Source organism: Zootoca vivipara, chromosome 12 (genome assembly GCF_963506605.1).
Source record: "Zootoca vivipara chromosome 12, rZooViv1.1, whole genome shotgun sequence".
In the NCBI taxonomy this organism is placed as follows: domain Eukaryota; kingdom Metazoa; phylum Chordata; class Lepidosauria; order Squamata; family Lacertidae; genus Zootoca; species Zootoca vivipara.
Window position 1 is genome coordinate 32,286,458 of NC_083287.1, and position 20,879 is coordinate 32,307,336.

The 20,879-nt window shown below is 42.5% G+C and overlaps 1 protein-coding gene across 2 annotated transcripts in view; it reads left to right on the forward strand.

The window, feature by feature from the left end:
• Positions 1-14,797, forward strand: part of CALCR (calcitonin receptor) — a 140,014-nt gene extending 125,217 nt beyond the window's left edge. For both annotated transcript variants that reach the window (XM_035129172.2, XM_060280765.1), the window contains exons 12-13: positions 2,598-2,639; positions 13,784-14,797. In XM_035129172.2, the coding sequence (XP_034985063.1) occupies positions 2,598-2,639; positions 13,784-14,005 (264 nt within the window). In that variant the 3' untranslated portion in view covers positions 14,006-14,797. The remainder of the gene's footprint in view (positions 1-2,597; positions 2,640-13,783) is intronic.
• Positions 14,798-20,879: the final 6,082 nt, after the last annotated feature.

The following is a 20,879-nucleotide window of genomic DNA, read 5'->3' on the forward strand; positions in this document are numbered from 1 at the left end:
CCATAGGAACGCATTAATTGAATTTCAATGCATTCCTATGGGAAACCGCGATTCGCTAGACAAATTTTTCATAAAACGAATTCATCTAGCGAGGCAACCTCCACTAGAAAAAAACCTTTCGTTAAGCGGAAATTTCATTAAGCAGGGCATTCGTTAAGCGAGGCACCACTGTATAATATAGCCACCAAATGTCTGCAGTATAATTACCAGTTAAGCAAGGAGGACAGTAGTGTCAGGGTCAAACTGTCAAGCATTTACAGATCTGAATTCCATCCCATTTCACCTTTTTAAACAAGTCATAAACAGAGGCCTTGCTTCACCTTCTTGTACAATGTACAATGGCAAGGTTCTTAACTGTGCATGCATTTTGATTACCCATTTACTGCTGTTACGTTCTGTCTTGTAGAAATACAAGACACATTTTGCCCTCCACACCAGGCTCCTTTTCTCACCTCAGACTGTTAACTAAAATCTAATTTCAAGGCCATCTGAGCAAACTCATTGTCTTTAAGCCATGATCCCCGTTATCCTCTTGTGAAAGACAACATGGCTATAAAACTGCAAATGAGAAGAGAATTTAGAGGGATAAGAGCAGGAAAGGAGGAAAATCGTGTGACCCAAAGTGTCTTTTGTTAGAGAGGATAGGGGCACAAATGAGAAAGACCTGTACTTTGGTGCTGGAAAAGTGTCTCGGGCTGCAGTCTGATGCACACCTGTAAATACCCAATTGAACACAGTAAGATTTACTTCCAAGGCCACATGGATTGAATTGCCTTGTACTACACATTTCGGTAGTACAACATAGTTTACTATTGTGTGTGCATTGTGAGGTTTCCTTTTCAAATATGAGCGACAAGGGGGGTGGGGATCATAGGAACACATAGGAAGCTGCCTGATACTGAGTCAGACAGTATACTGGTCCATCTACCGTGTTTCTCATATTATAAGACATGTCTTATATTTATTTTTTCCTCAAAAAAACACACTATGGCTTATTTTCAAGGGATGTCTTATTTTTTCGCTCCTCCTCCTGCTGCGGCCGGCATTGCTGCTGCGCCTATCACTATGTCTTATTTTCGGGGTATGGCTTATATTCCTTGAATGCTTAAAAATCCTGCTATGGCTTATTTTATGGGTATGTCTTAAAATATGAGAAACAGGGTAGCTCAGTACTGTCTACACTGGCTTGGCAGCAGCACTCCAGGATTTCTCACAGGGCTGCTGTAAGAGTAGTGGGGTGCTCTCCGCAAGAAATGGTGCTGATCACTCAAAGCTATACAGATTTCAGTCTTTATTTACATATGTACAAAGCAGCAGACATCATTCAGCCATCTCTACTGTCAGACTCAGATCCAGGAAGTAACTTTTGGCAGCTTTTTATCCAACATAAAAGCTTAGCCAGCCCTAATCTCCGCCTCTGTGTTTTACGTTTCCACTCCTGCCTCTCCCTTGCTGACGGGGACCTGCGTAATCTCCCCCTCTGTTCCCGAGCTGGTGGAGTGGTGCTGAGGCTCCTGCTCAGCATCCTCGAGCCCTTTCACTCCCTGGCTGCTTCCTGCCACCCCCTCCCCTTCTTCTACTGCTATTTCCTGTCCTTCTTCTCCCAGCTGTCCCTGCCAGCCTCCTCCTCCCTCTCTACCCTCAAGGTCTTGCTAGGCAGTGCCCTGACTGATGCCAGCAATTGGACCCGAGACCTTCTGCATGCAAACCAGATGCTCTACCACTGAGCTACAGCCCCCTACCCCTCTGTCCCTCTGTCCTTAAGAACAATGGTGTGGGGGGAGAGGTTAACCCATTCCTCACACAAATGTGAAGCTGCCACTGGCACAAATGGAAGCTTACGCCACAATAGACCTGAAGGAGCGTCTCCACCCCCATCGTTCTGCCCGGACACTGAGGTCCAGTACCGAGGGCCTTCTGGCGGTTCTCTCATGAGAAGCCAAGTTGCAGGGAACCAGGCAGAGGGCCTTCTCGGTGGAAGGCCCTCCCATCAGATGTCAAAGAGAAAAACTGCTACCAGATTTTTAGAAGACATCTGAAGGCAGCCCTGTTTAGGGAGGCTTTTAATGTTTAATAGATTATTTTATTTCATTTTTCTGTTGGAACCCTCCCAGAGTGGCTGGGGAAATCCAGCTAGATGGGCAGGGTATAAATAATAAATTAGTATTAGTATTAGTATTATAGATCTGCTTGTCTTTTAGGGGTCATATGTGGTGTTTTTCTCGTCCTTTTTTCCTTTTTTTGAGAATGTATAGCAGCTTTTAAACCAATGTGCCACGAATTTCCATCTTTCATTTAGTGGATATATTTCTCACACAAAGGTCCCCCCCCTTTATTGATTCTCTTAGTTGAGGATGTGCCATTGCTGGCTTTGATATAGGGGTGAGGGGGAGATAACCAGGCAGATATCACTGTTTTGTCTTTCAACAATGAGATGCTGTAATTGTAGGACAGTTTTCTTTAGCTATATTAGAGTCCAACTATACAGCATGAAATGAAGGTGCTATTAAATTTTGTATCATTACTTTGCACCCTAAGCAGCCACAGCATAGATAAAGAAAGAGTCTGAATAATTTTCTCTGTTTTCTTCTTCTTAGGGTTTACTTGTGGCAACTATTTTCTGTTTCTTCAATGGAGAGGTAAGCATATGAAACAGTGGAACTTTATGTTATGGCAATTTACAAGACTGTTGTTCACTCTTAGTATAATAAGGAGACATGGACGACTTTCTCCCATCTCATGTCAGATTGGCTTGGAAAATCAGCCAAGTTGCTTCTCTGAAAAACCCCCCAGAAAAAACACAGTTTCTGTTCCATGGAAATCCAAGTTAAGAAATTGCTGCTGGGAAAACTACATTTCCCAAGGGTCATTGGGGTATTTCTTCCTGGAAGCACACTGGTCAAGAGAAGGGAGGGATCTCTCTCCTTCCTCCTTGGGGCTGGAACAACACTATTACTGCTGCCCAGCCAGGTATAGGCTCTTTAAAGGGGGAAAAGCCATTTTGGTGTGTCAATGCAAAATGGAGTGCTGTGGATAGAGGGAAAACTTTTCTCCCATAAACTTCGTTAACGTATCTTAGGATCCAAGTCCAATGGTTATTCTTCCTCCTCCCCCCCCCCCCGGTTTCCAACAGGGCTCGGGAGATGGTTGTGAGGGGAGAAACTTCATGCCTTGCACTGTCTTAAGCTGATTTATCTTAGGATCCAATGTCATAGGCTCTTTTCGTTTTTTGAGTAAATCGTGACATTTTTGAAAGCTCTTTTTAAAAAGACTTGATTTGTGGCAGGCACTGTAAAGACACACTTTGAGAAACACAAGCCCAACCTCCCTCATCACATCTGGAAATAGTTGCATGACTGTTTGGATCCTGGTTATAAAATATAATATCATAAAATGGTGACACAGAAAGCGTATGTATATGTCATTAATGTGTCTCAGTATTGACTGACTGCAAACGTCCATTTGTATGATGAAACCCGTACATACGAATTCCTTGTGCTAAATAGTCTGAGAAGCATTGAAAGGCTGGCTACATAGCATTCATCTTGTCCATCCTTTCGTTCACACATTTAATAACTAGCACTGGGCCTTCCAGAAGTCCCTGCTCTCTCACACTCTCATCTTGTTGCATCAATATTTTATATGGCTTTATGTTTACATTCCTCCTCTACTATAATGATTAAAAAAAATTGGGGGAAGAATGTCAAACATCCCTTCTTGAAAGGCCATGTGAGAAAAGGGGAGAAATAAACTTAATGATGCTGCAAGATTATTTTGACTACCTGCAGGAGTGGGGAACCTCACTCAGGCCTGGGGTGGAATGTGGCCCTCCAGATCTCTTTATCAGGCCCTTGGAACTCTTCCCTACTCTCTGCAGCTCATATCCCTCACTTGGCCCTATTTTGCCCCTCAAGTGTTTTTGCCTGACTGGAATGTGTCGAACTGTGACACTGCCTCTTTGCTCGTCTGGGTGGAACACGGGGGGGGGGGTGCGTGTAGAAACTAGTTCTGTTGTACCAAAGTAAAATTTACACTTTTGCTCCACCTGCTTTTGCCTGTGGCTCCAGGAAGGTCCTTGGACTTAAAGAGGTCCCCCACCCCTGGCTCAGAGGAGATCAGTATCCAAGCAAAGCCACAGTGGCTGTTGCCCCAAGAAGGGTGTGCGTAAACTGGGGGTCCCTTTTAACATCAAGTTGCCACTGTTGTCTTTGTGTGACAGCTCTCACAGAAGGACCCTACCTGGAAGTGAGGCATCACCAAAGGTTCCAAGGTTCCTCCAGCTGCCATGGACTCCCTCTCCCAAACGTGGCATCGTTTTCTGCATAATTAGGCTGCTCAAAACTGCCACATTGGGGTTTTGCTAACAGCCACTATTCCATTTGCTTGCACACTGTAGCGACAGGAAGAAGCCCTGCGGCCATTTTACAGCTGCTATGTGCATTGGACCCACCCAGACATACTGCCACAACATCCTCACAAACAGCTGCCTGACATAAAGAGATGCATTTTATCTTTTATTTATACAGGACAGTTTAATGAAATGAAAGCTAAGAGGAAAGGAGGAACTCCTAAAATTGCTTGTTGACGTTTTCTAGCTATAATGATGAAGCAGTCTATGACACATTCCTAGAGAAGGGGGAAATACTGTATGCCATCATTCTAAAGCTTTCCCAATGTATTAATTAGGACATACAAGTTGCGAGGTAGGAATTCCTGTTGGAGCCGTCAACTTTTTCATTATCTGTTCTTATGCAGAAACCCAAAGGCCTAGTTTTCAGATCAGAGCTGTGCATGAGTACATTATCTCCCATAGACAAAATATTAAATATCCATACAAAAATGTGTTTCCCAAGGCCTAAAACATTTGGGTTGGCAATCCGTGTGTTTCCTTTCACTGGTTAGAATCCACACAGGTGTTTACAATGCGAGCCTGTGCATGTCTGCTGAGAAGTAAGGCCCATTGAGTTCAGTGGGATTTATTCCCAGGAAAGTGTTTGAGGGATTGCAGGCCTCAATCTGAATACAGTGGTACCTCGCAAGACGAATGCCCTGCAAGACGAACGCGTCTTGCGATCTGATGGTGACTCGCAAGACGAATTCGTTTTGCGAAAAATTCCTCTTGCGAATCGCGGTTTCCCATAGGAATGCATTGAAATTTAATTAATGCGTTCCTATGGGCAAAAGAAAAAAAATTCAATGCATTGCTATGGGAAACCGCGATTCGCAAGACGAATTTTTTGCAAAACAAATTAACTCGCAGAACGAATTAAATTCGTCTTGTGAGGCACCACTGTATTAAAAACTGTGTTTTATTGATTTTTTGTTTAGAGCCTAAAGCTAAGGCTTTAATATTAAGCTGACTTCCAAGAATTGGGCTGAAATCCTTCATTCAGAAAGGCAGTGGAATTTTAAGGCAATTAACATGTGTTTCCGGTTAGGCTGTAAAAAACAGCTACCAGATTTTTAGAAGACATCTGAAGGCAGCCCTGTTTAGGGCTTTTAATGCTTAATAGATTGTTTTATTTCAATTTTCTGTTGTAAGCCGCCCAGATGGGCGGGGTATAAATTTATTATTATTATTATTAAATAATAATAAATAATAATAATAATATCAGATATCCCAGCTTTACTGATTTTTTGACATAGGTGTTAGTATATATAGATTTTTCTTCTTTTCTAAAATCTTAACTCGTATAAAAGAAGGGGATCCTGTGCTCTCCAGATGTGGTAGGATTACAATTTATAACATAAACAGGATGGGGAGGGGAAGGCAGGGGCAAACCCAATGCATCAGCGGAGACAGTTTGGCAGTCAGGCCAGTGCTTTGGCGCGGCACTGCTACCTAGCCCCTCGCGCTCCTGCTAAGTTGCGGCAACGCTGCTGATGGGAGGTCAGGTAAGTGCTGCCATCGCTTCAACCACTACAGGAATTAGCTAGAGGAGGCATGGCCAAACCTGCCCCCCCCAGATGTTTTGGGACTACAACTCCCACCATCCCTAGCTAACTGGACCAGTGTTCAGGGATGATGGGAATTGTAGTCCCAAAACATCTGGAGGGCCAAGTTTGGCCATGCCTGAGCTAGAGGGATAAATGGGCCTGTCTTGCTATGAAGCAGCTCCTTATGTTCCTTAACTTTGGCGGGGCAAAACTGATCCTGGTTGTTGAAAGAAAATAAATTGGCCCCTCTGGTTGTCTCCTCTTGAATGAGGGATTTCCAGAAGCTCTGAATTGGGAAAGCAGAATAATCTGAATCTGAATCATTTTGTCCGGCACCTGCACAAGTTCTCTTCTAATTATATAGTTCTCTTTTTTAAAAAAAACCAAAACCACCTATGTTATTATAAAAAAACCAATATCTCTCTATAAAACCCAATATATTCTCTGACCCAAAAAGAAACTTGACCCCATGAAGTCTGCCCATAATTTCTCACCTCTAGGGGGGGGGGGGACAATGTGCAGTCTTTTTCCTGCTGACTTAGAAATCAAATGGTTTTATCTCTTCCACCCCAAATTTGGATCCGATCAGTTTTAAGCACAAAATTGATGTGTGTGTTCTTACTGAGCAAATTGCTTACTTGAAGTGTGTCTCTTCTACTGATTATTTCATCACTTAAGGCCATCTTTAAATGTACATTATGTTTTCCCAATATGCAGACATATTGGCAGGCATCTGTCTGTCTCAGGAGACAATGAAGTCAAAGGTTGCAGCACCAGCTGCGGCTGTAGAGACTGATACGGAAGAGACATGTTTTGTTGCAGCTGGGGCAGATAAAGGCGTCAAATGTGCCACATAACAGTGGTGCAGGCATAACAGTGGCTTCAACCTACTGATATTTTTCTGAGTCTAGATACTGAACTTAACATTACACTAGTGTTTCATAATCATCTGTAGTTTCTTTTATTGGAAGTGCTGAGAGTTGAGATGTTGCATGTCTTATGACCTGAGGTCAAGGCCAGGATCCAGGAACCACAGAGTTCACATCCCAGTTTTACTAAGAACTCACTGTGTGGCATTTGGAAGCCCTGTCTATATAGGCTCCAGTGGTACAGGCACTGCTAATTTTGCTGGAATCTGTGCTTCATGCTACTTCTTCCTAAGCAAATAGAATTATCCCGTCTTTTTCCCAGGGAGCTTTCAGCTGTCAAATTGGCCTAAAGCAAACTGAGTTTGAGGGCAAAAAGTGTAAAACAGAAAGAGGGATGTCAGCTTCCCCACCTTCCCCATTTTTTAGTTGCACATGAAGTTGTTTTACATAGAGTCACCCCACTGACCCATCTAGCTCAGTATTGTCTACACCAGGCACCCCCAAACTTCGGCCCTCCAGATGTTTTGGACTACAATTCCCATCTTCCCTGACCACTGGTCCTGTTAGCTAGGGATCATGAGAGTTGTAGGCCAAAACATCTGGAGGGCCGCAGTTTGGGGAATTCCTGGTCTACACTGATTGGCAGAAGCTCCCCCTGTCTTCAGAATGGGGTTACTGTCAGCCCTGACAGGAGATGCTCAGGATTAGACCTGGGACCTTCTGTATGCAGAGTATAGGCTGTACCACAGAGCTATGGTCCTTTAATAATAATAATAATAAATAAAATAATAATAATAATAATAATTTATTATTTATACCCCGCCCATCTGGCCGGGTTCCCCCAGCCACTCTGGGCGGCTTCCAACACAATATTAAAATACAGAAATCCATCAAACGTTAAAAGGTTCCCTAAACAGGGCTGCCTTAAGATGCCTTCTAAAGGTCTGGTAATTGTTATTCTATTTGACCTCTGGTGGGAGGGCATTCCACAGGGTGGGTGCCACTACCGAGAAGGCCCTCTGCCTGGTTCCCTGTAACTTGGCTTCTCGTAGCGAGGGAACCGCCACAAGGCCTTCGGCACTGGACCTCAGTATCCGGGCAGAACGATGGGGGTGGAGACGCTCCTTCAGGTATACTAGACCAAGGCCGTTTAGGGCTTTAAAGGTCAGCACCAACACTTTGAATTGTGCTCGGAAACGTACTGAGAGCCAATGTAGGTCTTTCAGGACCGGTGTTATGTGGTCTCGGCGGCCGCTCCCAGTCACCAGTCTAGCTGCCGCATTCTGGATTAGCTGTAGTTTCCTGGTCACCTTCAAAGGTAGCCCCACGTAGAGCGCATTGCAGTAGTCCAAGCGGGAGATAACTAGAGCATGCACCACTCTGGCGAGACAGTCCACAGGCAGGTAGGGTCTCAGCCTGCGTACCAGATGGAGCTGATAAACAGCTGCCCTGGACACAGAATTGACCTGCGCCTCCATGGACAGCTGTGAGTCCAAAATGACTCCCAGGCTGTGCACCTGGTCCTTCAGGGACACAGTTACCCCATTCAGGACCAGGGAGTCCTCCACACCTGCCCGCCTCCTGTCCCCCACAAACAGTACTTCTGTCTTGTCAGGATTCAATCTCAATCTGTTAGCTGCCGTCCATCCTCCAACCGCCTCCAGGCACTCACATAGGACCTTCACCGCCTTCACTGGTTCTGATTTGAAAGAGAGGTAGAGCTGGGTATCATCCGCATACTGATGAACACCCAGCCCAACCCCCCTGATGATCTCTCCCAGCAGCTGCATGTAGATGTTAAAAAGCATGGGGGGCGAGGACAGAAGCCTGAGGCACCCCGCAAGTGAGAGCCCAGGGGTCTGAACACTCATCCCCCCCCCCACTTTCTGAACACGACCCAGGAGGAAGGAGCGGAACCACTGTATGACAGTGCCCCCAGCTCCCAAGCCCTCTAGACGGTCCAGAAGGATGTTATGGTTGATGGTGTCAAAAGCGAGGTAGTTCATCCTATCCTGTATCCAATTAGATACCACTAGAAAACTCCCGAACAGGGCATTAAAGGCAATTGCCCCCACCCCCACCCCGGCAACTGGTTTTCAGTGACATGGAGGCTCTATTTTGCTAACACAGCTATTAGTCATTTGATAGACCTGCATGAATTCTCTTTAGTCTCTTTTAAAAGTTGGGCCGCTACCTAAGCTAGTGGCAATCCCCACATTTTGTAGCAGCAGAAAACTCTATAAGTTAATTCCTGCCAGCTATTCTTGTCCCTGTGAGCTGGCATCTTAGTGTCAGTAGTGCTTGCTTGTTGCTAGCTTGGACCGGCTGTTTAGTTTTAGTCACTTTCCCCCCCAAAGCAATTCACAAAGTGGGGCAGAGCTGCTGCCCTCACTTTCCAGCACGTGGCTAATAGTTGCCTGCTGAGAGGGAAAGAGGTAAGGCCGCAGGGAGGTTGGCATGGTGCAAACACTGGAAGGAGTGCTGGATTAGTTTTGCCCATGCATTTGCACCACACTGCCCTCGCACCTGAACTCCTGACCATCTGCCACCTCTTTGTGCTTCCTGCCCTTTGCTTCCTCAGCTAGGCTGCTGCCCCTCCATATGATTCCACCACTAGTCTGTAGGTACTTGGGGACACATCACATAGGAAAAGTCTTAGGCCAACCCTGGTTGAGTGATAATATAGTTTCTGTGTTCATTTTGCAGGAAAACACAGTTGGTTTTTCAGCACACTTTCAGACAACCTGGAAGAATTCTGGTTTCCTCTACCAAAATTTCCATGCTGTGCCTTAGATTCAGTGCAACCAGTTAGCTAAAGCTTGGGAGCCGCAGCTCTCCATTCCTTCCAGTGAAATTGTCCAGCTAGCCCTTGCCAGGTGCATAGAGATCAAAGTGTTGTTTTTTGGTATGGCTCAGGAAAGGAATTAATAATAGTGCAATAGCAGCTCAGTTTCTCAGTGATTTATTGCTTATTACTGGACTGGTTTGCACAAAGGCAGAATCAGGTGAAACTGATCCAAAATAAATGGTTTCAAAAACAATGTTCCATATCTGCGTTTGGAACAAGTGATTCAGCCTTATTTATTCACAGATGTTCAGTACCAGAAAAGCTTTGTCTAGAACACTGAAAGAATAGCTTAATTTCATGTCTTATAACGTAAGCCTAGCCATGTCAGATGTAAGTCCGATTTATATTCAATAGGACTTACTCCCAGGTAAGTGACATTAGGATTGGTGCTTTAATCAATAGGAAACATAATGTCCTTTGTGTTCAGCCCTTGTCATGGAAGGTCTGAGGACATACCAGTTAGGAAGCTAGGCGAGCACTGTTTTGCCTCTCTTAAACAAGAACAGAACAATAACTGGAAACTCATGATTCTACCCAACTAAGTCCAGGGCCACCTAGTGTCTAAACTATATGATGGCGCTATCCACACAGCCCTCTAAGAGCATCAGTCTCACTGTTACTGAAAGGGGAATGTCTATTGGCTGGCCTTCTCCTTTTTGTGAGATCACTTCGAAAGGACCAGGCAAAAGTGAATGAACGCAAAATGACATTTATAATACATAAATGGTGCCTGTACACTTGCTGGTACCATGTTGATGGTGTTTATGCAGCCTGCCTGCTTTGCATAGATAATGTGTGTTTACAGAGACTGTGAGGAGGAGATTAAAAAAAATTTTTACTAGAACCTCAAGCTCCACCAACTGGAGCGTGGTACAAAATAGTGGCTTGGGTTCTAACAAGTTAACATATCTAGAAATAAGAAACAAGATGGCTCTGCCAACATGGCTCAAACAAAATTTTCATTTTTACAACATCCTAATCCTTTCAGATATAAATTTGAATGTCTTCCTGGTCGTCTGCCCAAGCTTTTCAGCACCCTACTTTGGAGCAGGCTGGAGGCTTTTTGCTATTACTGTTGTGAGCCAAAAATCTTTGCAGGTCTGTTGCAAATATTAATCTCCTAGCCGACTCTGGCTTATTTGCACAGGGTTTTTAAAACTCTTGTTTATTAATATTAAGTCTGATCTTTTAGCACAAAGCTTTCCCAATTAGACCGCAGTCTCTTAGGGAGATTCAATTAGGCCAGCATATTTATAAATAACTACCGGTAGTGCAGTGTGTCATAGCTGAGAGAGTGACCCATGAGAATAGAAGCCCCCTAGGTGGGTAGGCAATTCTCCATTCCTTCGCTTCACTTCTTCCCCTACAATCAGGGGATGATGACATTCTTTCCATGTACAGTGGTACCTCTAGTTATGAACTTAATTCATTCCGGAGGTCCGTTCTTAACCTGAAACTGTTCTTAACTAGAGGCGTGCTTTTGCTAATGGGGCCTCTTGCTGCCGCTGCGCCGTCGGCACACAATTTCTGGCCCCATCCTGGGGCAAAGGTCTCAACTCGAGGTAACTCTTCCAAGTTAGTGGAGTTTGTAACCTGAAGCGTTTGTAACCTGAGGTGTTTGTAACTCGGTACTACGGTATACTGTAAGAAATCCAGAGATAATGTTCATGAAACATTTTGAATACTCAAAAGTATTATAAACAGTAGTCAAGTTAATCAGTTTCAGGGGGTCTCCTCTGAGTAGGACTAATGTCAGATAGAACCTCACAGCTACAACACTGTACATATATCCCTGGATGTAAGTCCCTTCTATGGGCATTTACTTTTTAATAGACATGAGTAGGATTGCGTCATATTATCCCTCTGCCAGTTCATTCAGAACAGATGTGTACTATAAATCATGCCTTCCTGGCATTCATTTCCACCATGAAAAATCTGGCCAGCGAATTACACTGCATTTACTCCCCCCCACACACACACACTTTTCCAAGGAACTCAAGGTGGTCTCTTCAGTCCTCATTTTACCCTCGCACCATCATCATGTGAGGGAGGCTAGGCTGAGAGACTGGCACAAGGGCGTCCAGTGAGCTTTGCAGCCAAGGAGGCATGTATCTTGGGTTTCCCAAATCCCGAATACACCCCGCTGGCTTTCCAGTATTCATGGTCTTGTTTGGGGGGGAAATAAGCTAATGTCTTCCATAGTCAATAATTGTGCATTAATGATACAGAATGAATAGAGAGATGATTTGTGAATCTTAAACAAAAAGCGTGATGTTTGGGGGAGCAGCCATTATTCAGCAATGCGCTTTGAAATCTACATGTGAACCACTTTGAACAGATGGAAATTAGGATCTCTTTCATATTGCTGTCTCTCCCCTTTCAACATTCTTCAAATACTTCATTTTGTATTTGAATAGCAAATGGTTAGACTCAGAATATATTATCAAATATTACAGGGAAAGAAATCTATTAACAATGCTAACAAAGTGGCACTGGTAATGCTTGTTGTATCCACAGTCTTTAAGGATCAAGAAATGAAGAATAAACAGCTGAACAGATGCCTTTCAGCTTTGCTGCATTACTAATTTTAGATTCAATGCTTTTAAATTTCTACTCAGTTTAATTTTCAAAACATAACTTACTTTTTTTCTTTTTTACTTCCTGACTAGACCAAAACAATCCTTATGCAAATGTCTCCTTTTGCATTGTGGCCTTTGTTGATAACCAGCAACATGGTTGGCTACCTGTTGTTCTTTTCTGGACTTAACAGCTTAATCTAGGAAAACCATTTGCTCAGCATCCACATTATTTACAATTTCCTATGCATCTTTGCTCAGAAGTAAGCCCCACTGTGTTTGGTGGGGCTTACATCCAGGCAGATCTGCATGGGATTGCAACCTTCAAACCTTTTGCTGGGTCTCATTTTAGTACAGTGGTACCTTGGGTTACAGACGTTTCAGGTTACAGACGATTCAGGTTACAGACTCCGCTAACCTGAAAGTAGTACCTCAGAGTAAGAACTTTACCTAAGGATGAGAACAGAAATCGCGCGCTGGCAGCATGGCAGCAGCAGGAGACCCCATTAGCTAAAGTAGTACCTCGGGTTAAGAACAGTTTCAGGTTAAGAATGGACCTCCAGAATGAATTAAGTTCTTAACCTGAGGTACCACTGTATATCACACGATGGGAACAGAACGTATCTTTATCTGAGAAACTAACTAAGAGATTTCATGCCTTGAATGACATATTAAGTTCTTAACCCGAGGTACCACTGTACAGAAGATTAAAATAAATGGTTTTCTTTTTAAGAAAAAGAAAGATTCTAGCTTCATGGTTACATCATGAAAATTAATATTAAACTCTCTTTTTTTTGAGGGGGCCTTGGGCAAAAGGAACTTCAGAAAAGGTTCATACTGTCAAAACTTTTTGACTAAGGAGTCAAACCTCTTATGAGACAGCATTCTTGTCAATGCCATCTTATGTTCTCCACAATTGACTGGACGAACAGCCGGTACATTGTAAGGAAAACAAAATGGGGATGTTGATAAAAAAACATAGCACTCAAGTCTACCTGTGGCAGCCTCAGTGCACATCCAGAGAACTCAAGAGTGCAGGGCCAAAGGCTGATGCCAGACCTGATCTTCAGCGCCAAGATCCCCATTTATGAAAAGCTAAGCACACTAATTTAATCCTTTTTAGAAAGCATGCACTGTGAGTATATGGAATACTGTAGAATATATACAATGGGCTGGATCCTGAAAGGCCCATGCATGAATGGGAGGCATTTCTGCACACACAAGGTGGGTTGTCAACTGCCCCTCCTGCTGCTCCCAGTACCCCTTCCCACAGCATTCTGGAGGGTCCCCTGACCAACAGGAGCATCTTTTGCAGCGTTAAGGACTGGGCACTGGCACGCCAGTTCTTTGGATCTCACCTAATGTATTAAAGCCTTCCAAGATTTCACCATCACCTTTTGCAGTTATACCCCCAATGAAAGTAGCCACCATACCAGCTGGGGGTTTTTTTTAGAGGGAAGGCAAGATTTATCAGCCACTGTGTTAGAATCAATTCAGATTAGCCCCTTATCTTCTATTACACTAGCCTAAACTCTAATATCTTATACCTGCAGGTCCAAGGAGCTTTGAAGAGGCAATGGATGCAGTATAAGACCCAGTGGGGTCAAAGACGGCGAGAACATTGTTCTACGCGATCTACCTCCTACACAGCCACCTCCATCACGGAGGTTCCAATTTATCTATACCACCATGACTCCAACAGTGAACAGTTTAATGGAAAGTATATAGAAGACTCTGAACTTGTTGCATTAAAATCTGGAGAGACGTCTGCTTAGCTTACAAATGAAGGACTTTGTATTTATACAAGGAGTAGAAGACTTCAAGGCGACTGCAAAAGTGTGCTCAGTCAGGTGCATATACAAGCAACAGATGGCAACAGCTCGAGTCTGAAAGAAACAGATGTGGCAGATGGCTCCAGTATTCTTAAAGGCCATTAGGTCCAAAGCTAGAGCTAGCCAGTATGAAGCATGGAATTTCCCTAGTTTCAGAACTTGACCATATGAAATGAGGGATGCTCTAATAAAAATAACAACCATCCATTTGATGTCCCATGGCAACCTGGGAGATGCCATTGTTTCTATACATGGATCTTTGTTCTCCAAGCTGAGCTAAAAGCAAATAGGAGATGGTTAACAGCTATTAGATACTTTCTTTTTACACTCAACCTTGGAACCATAAACACGAACTATTTCTCAGCATCCTGGAAAGATTTTGTTCTTTGAATTTAAGTCAAAAAATCTTAAAGATTTTTTTGCATTTAGAGCAAAACAGTAGGAACCATTCCATTATATTTAAATCCTTACTGTCTCAAGAGGATTTCATGCAGTATTATTCTGACATCAAGCACAGTCATAAATGAAGGTAAATTATTTATTGTGCCACAAGCATTCAAAAGGACTAGATTGTCAAAGAAACAGACGGTTCTGTCAGAGTGTAATGAGCGGACCCAAAAGACTTTGTTCAGCATTCCATATACTGGTTGCTTGATATTAATCATTTATTGGGAAATTGTCAGCCATATTTTTCAGTCCAGCAGATATAGGGAACAATTTTTCTCTACAAATAAACTGTGAAATGTACTTGGAAGTTAGTTTTTTTTTTCCTTTTTAAAATTGATACTTCTGAGCTTCTAAATACTTACAATTTTACAGTTGCTTCTAAATATTCATCATTTATTTTGCTAATGAAGTCATAAATCTTAAGAATAAGGAATACATAGAGGGGGTTGTCCACTAGGTACTTAAAACTTTTGGACCCCATTCATACCTCATTGCACATGCCAGTTCTAACACACACACACACACACACACACACACACACACACACACACACACACACACACACATGAAAGAACCATATTGGAGGGGGAAGAATTTAGTGGGTTGTCCAATTTCTGCATTTCTTTTCCTGTGGACTAAAACATGCAAAAGTCAGAGGTTTGTCAGAGGTTTCTACACACACAGCTCATCTCTCCCTCCAGCATCAGACAAGCTAGAGGCATTATTACAGTTAATGGACCTATTCAAGCCAGTCAAAAGCATTTCAGTCCCAGTAAATTTAGTCATATACCACATACATTCATGTTCAAAGCACTTCCCATAAAAAACCAAAATCTGAATTATTGAGATAATGGGATCGATAAAATAAATAATATCATTATTATATTAACACTTTAAAAATCAACTGTTAAATGTTGGTATATGCTAAATCAACAGGTAAGTGATTATCCAGGTCAGAATATCCACCTTCACATCCAAAAGTAGTCCCAAAGCTGATGACATTAGTATCTAGTAACAGCTCCCCCACCCCAACACATTATTAAATTACTCAAGCCCAATAGCAAGAAAGCTCCCCTCAGAGTTCTTCAGGAAGCAGTTCCATTATGCTGACTTTGGAGGGTTGGGGAAGGTAGGTGGGAACATGTGTTCCCCATGATGGCCAACACCAGAGTCTCTTTCCCCTCGCAATTTGAAGCAACTCTCTTAGGAGAGCAAGAAACGGGTCCGGCCTGGAGAACATTACACTCATTGTCCTAAAGCAGGCATCCCCAAACTTCGGCCCTCCAGATGTTTTGGACTACAATTCCCATCATCCCTGACCACTGGTCCTGTTAGCTAGGGATCATGGGAGTTGTAGGCCAAAACATCTGGAGGGCTGCAGTTTGGGGATGCCTGTCCTAAAGAGAACACGAGGTACGGTATTGCTCCCGAGTGTTTGATGAGAGACTATTACTGATTATTTTTCAGCATTCAGCAAATGGCCCAAATCTCTCAGGCAACTTTAAAGGTAAATTCTATTCACAAGTAAGTGTTTTGGGGATTCTAAAAACTGTTTTGTGGCTCTAAGTCAGCCTCTCCTCCTGCATTGCAGGAGGTTGGACTAGAGGATCCTTAGTAGCCCTTCCAACTCTACAATTCTATGATGACTCTTCAACCTGATGCCCTCCAGATGTTTTGGACTACAACTCCCATCACCCCTGATCATTGGCCATAAGCTTCTACACACAGGTTGGGAGTAGATGCTCCTCCATCCCACATGGAACATTTTGCACAGCCCTCTCACCTAATCTCATTTAACGTGCAGAGTACAAAGTGTACTGGTAGGCATAGACTGCCAAATGTTAATCAAGTGATAGGAGGGTATTATAAGTTCTCTCATTTCTGTGATCTGCAGTGAATAGAACTGCAGTGAATAGAACAATACCAGGCCATGATGAACCGGTTTGGAACAAAAATTCACAGAAACATTTCTGCATATGGTAAATTTGTAGTCACAACCCTATGCAGACTGTGTCCTGAACAGCTGAAAGTGTGCAATTTGTTAGACTACACCTTTTCTTTGAAGAGAGAAATGAAGAAAAGGGAGACCGTGCAGAGGTTTTGAGGTAAGAGAAACCACATAATCCAACCAATGTTATTTAAATCCCATTTATTTCAACAGAATTCATTTAGGTATATCCATAACAATGCCATCTATATATGATTGCTAATGTCAACTCCTCTATGTTCAATGGGGCTTACCCCTAGGTAAATGTGTATATGATTGCAGTCTAAGTCTCCTTCCATAGAAATCAATGAGATTTAAAAATGTGTAACTTTGGTTGGATCGTGGCCATAAAGTATGTTCCATCTGATATCATAGTTTCTCTCCAGTACATTATCAACCAATTGTACATGCAAAGTATATAATAAACTATATGCTTGCATTTTTAAAATTCATTCTTGCCTTGGCACTAGAATTATTAGATTGAGATACTGGTGACCAGAATACATCAGATCTTACAAAGATTCAAGTCACTGAGGTTGAAATTCAATTTAGTGGCTGGCTTGGTGAAGATAATATAGCCTGTCAGATTCATTAAATGCATAATTACATCATACATCACAGAATGGGGCCAGATTTGCTTGAGCTGCATCAAATAATAGGAAGGTTTTTTGTTTTTTTGTTTGTTTGTTTTTACCAACAAGACCATCTTCTTAAACTTTATTCCTAACTACATCCTAAGTGAACAAAACCGAGAAACAGTTTTAAAAATCAGATCACCTTTACTGGGAATGTTATACTTCTGATCCCTTTTATCCTTATTGAGATTTAACATATCGGTACAGTAGTTATATAATTTTTCTTAGTGCGAAAAAAATGGGCTATTGAAACAGAAATGTACATAACGCATAAAAGTCCTAAAACCTGTAACATGCTTATCTGTACGGAATTATTCACACAGTGTATTATATCATTGGGAATTTATAATTTATAATATTGCCATGTTTTTGTATGGAACAATGTTCATTCTACTCATATTACAAAAGATACTTCTGAAGGTTTTTTTTTTTTTGGTACAATAGATCTGTTCTATATCAAAAGCTATTTCTGAAGGTTACCATCACCAAAACTCTTTATCTTATAAACCTTTAATGCTGAGTTCATTCTTGTAGATTATACATTAAGATGAAATACCTCATGCTTACATAATATGTTCTTCATTATGAATGTATCATATTGCATTAGGGTGCCCTGGGACCTGCTGGTAAAAGGTAGGTCATAAAGTTAATGGTAATAACATTGAGAATGTGCAAAATAAACTCAACTGGGAAGGACAATAGACCTACACCAAAGAGGTTGGTCAGGTTTGCACTGTTGGAACACCAAATCTCAATATAGTTTTAGGCATGGACACCAGTAGGATCTGAACTCTTGTATAACTGGAGTGCTCATTTAAATGCTGTCGAACTGAGCGTTGCACCATAGTGCGCAAATATACAATGGCTTATATCGTAAAAGCAGCACTTGCAACAATTCCTTCTGTGTGCACACACACAGATTCCAGCCACTGGGCAGTTGTCCCTCACATCTGTGCCCCACGAAGCAATTGCAGCAACAGTGAGAGCTTACCCCTCTGCCTGCTTATATACTAATGCAGGCTTCCTCAAACTCGGCCCTCCAGATGTTTTGAGACTACAATTCCCATCATCCCTGTCCACTGGTCCTGCTAGCTAGGGATCATGGGAGCTGTAGGCCAAAAACATCTGGAGGGCCAAGTCTGACAAAGCCTGTACTAATGGGTTGCACACTCAAAACTTGAGCAACATCTCCTGCATGGAAGTTGCCTGCATGGTGGAGGAAGGTGGAGAATCTATTGACTCTTCTTTCACCAGAACAGATGCTTCTTCCACCACAACCTGTGCACCTTCCTCCTCCTCAGACTGCCCTGACTCTTCCCCAACTCCTGCCTTGGGCAGCACCAAACCTTATAAATTACTGGTGCCCTCTCCTGGTTCTCTCCCTTAGCCCCCTACCTCAACAACACACTCTTCAGTCCTAACAGTGGGATGGAAGATTCACCTTAAATCAAACATAGGATCCAAGACGAAGTTCCCCACCACATCCTATGTTGTTCAGGAAGAATGTCCCCTGATTCTGTTGTGAGACCTTTGCAGGTGTGGGGAAATGGGGGTCAACTCCTTCCATATGTTTATTTATCTTAGAGTCCAAGCCACAATTGTGTACAATGTGGGGATATTGCTGAAAAGGGGAGATATTCTATCTCCCATATTTGTTCCTCCTTTTATTGGCCAATTGTGTGGCAAAGAGCCTGAAATATGGGGACTGATAATCGAAAGAACAGCTGTATCCTATACAGTACTGCAACTCTTCTGTGAGGAAAGGTTGCAACATTTGGAACTTCTGTTTTTGAGAAAAGGTGAGGAAGAGGTGGCATGGTAGAAGTTTATAAAATCATCTTATATCAGGCTTTTTAATGTATTTTTCCAGAATTCAAAAATAGCTACCATATACAAAGTTGTCTAATGCATAAAATGCAATGGAAAGGGTGGGCATTGTTACTGAGACAAATAAACAAACAGAATAAAAAATGCATTCTTCTTTTCTTTTCTTTTTTGGAGGCCCAGTATAACATTTCTGCAATGAGCACCTGTTAAGCAAAAAAGATACATTGGGCATATTCTACAGTCATTCATAAACCAAGAGCATAAAGAAATATGTATTCACACAAAATGGATATAGATGTTAATTGGGTGTCTCTGGGCTCAGAGTTAGTTGTACGTCATGTCAATATTGTAAGAGCAAAGGATTTTATAACCTTATTATTGCGCAGGCTGGTAAAATACATCTGCACTGCATAAAACAATAAATTTCCAAGTACTGAGCTTGAGAAGCTGACATTCAGTCTGTTAAAATTAATTATAATAATGTTCCTTTTGTTTATATAAACCAGGGTTTTTTTATTCTTATTAATTAACTGCTCTACTTTTATCCTGTCAAAATGTTGGTGGTACAATGGGAAATGTTAATTGCTGACAATTAAATTTGCTACTCCATTGCATTAGCGGCGTATTCAAATTATGTAATTGAACTAATCCATCAGACATACTAAGGCAGGTGCCACAGGTGACAGAGCTGAAAGAGGCAACAAGATTTCGAAGAGAAGAGTTGTGTGCTACACTGCCTGCCTTACATCCCCTAAGCAAGCCTTCAAGTGTAGTGAAGGACTCTGTCCTATCACCAGTGCTGACATCCAGTTTGAAGGGCACCATCTTGTTTTTCAGCAAAATGTCTTGGATGGCTGGAGAACCTCCATCACTAGCCCACTAACAAAACAAAGTGCCCTGTAAGAAGAGCCCTGTAGAGAGATAAGGCCAAGGCTCCATCTAGTCCAGGCATCCCCAAACTTCGGCCCTCCAGATGTTTTGGCCTACAACTCCCACGATCCCTAGCTAACAGGACCAGTGGTCGGGGAAGATGGGAATTGTAGTCCAAAACATCTGGAGGGCCGAAGTTTGGGGATGCCTGATCTAGTCCCTAGTCTGACTAGTCAGGTGCTTCTGATAATCATGAAGTCATGAGGTCACGAAGTCAACCATGCTGCTCCTCCATTTTGTGCTATAAGAAGCCCGCTGTGACAGTCATCTTGTGTTATGCCACCGACACACACATGCATGTTTTTCAGGAGAAACAGCCAACACTTTAAAGAGGAGGACTACTGCCCTCTGCTAGCTGCGAACACACCATCTTCTCCTATTGGAACCAAGGTTTTGAAATGGTCAGGGAGCCTTTCAAAGCACAGCAAGATCCCCACCTTGCAAGGTTGGGCTCCAACTCAGGGAGGGTAAACAGAATGGCAACAAGGGGGTGGAGCTAGCAGCATACTCATCCCCACTTCCAACCCCACCATCTCAAGGAGGCTGACATGTTTTTGATATGTCTCAACAAACCAGGTGGCTGGGATTCCATCAAAATATACCGGTACGTGCTTGCAATACGAAAACAAACATAACTGATAACAGACTTTGTAGGCTGTTGAATCTGCATCTATTTGAATAGCTTTTAGAATTATTGTGGGTACATAGTAGAGAGAAACAGAGCCATGGTTTTTAAAAAAACACACCTCAGAACAAGGTATAGAAATATTTGTATTGCGCCTTTGTAGTATGTTTCTTTTCATCTGCATTTATAATTTGTATACCGCCTTTCTGCATTGCAAACAGAAGCCACAGAAATGGCAAAATATACAACAAAAGAACACACATCCTATAACAATCCGATCCAACACAAAACAAGTCATAATGGAAAATATGACTATCAACATAAACAACTTAAACCAATTAAAGTAATATCCAGTAATCCAATTCA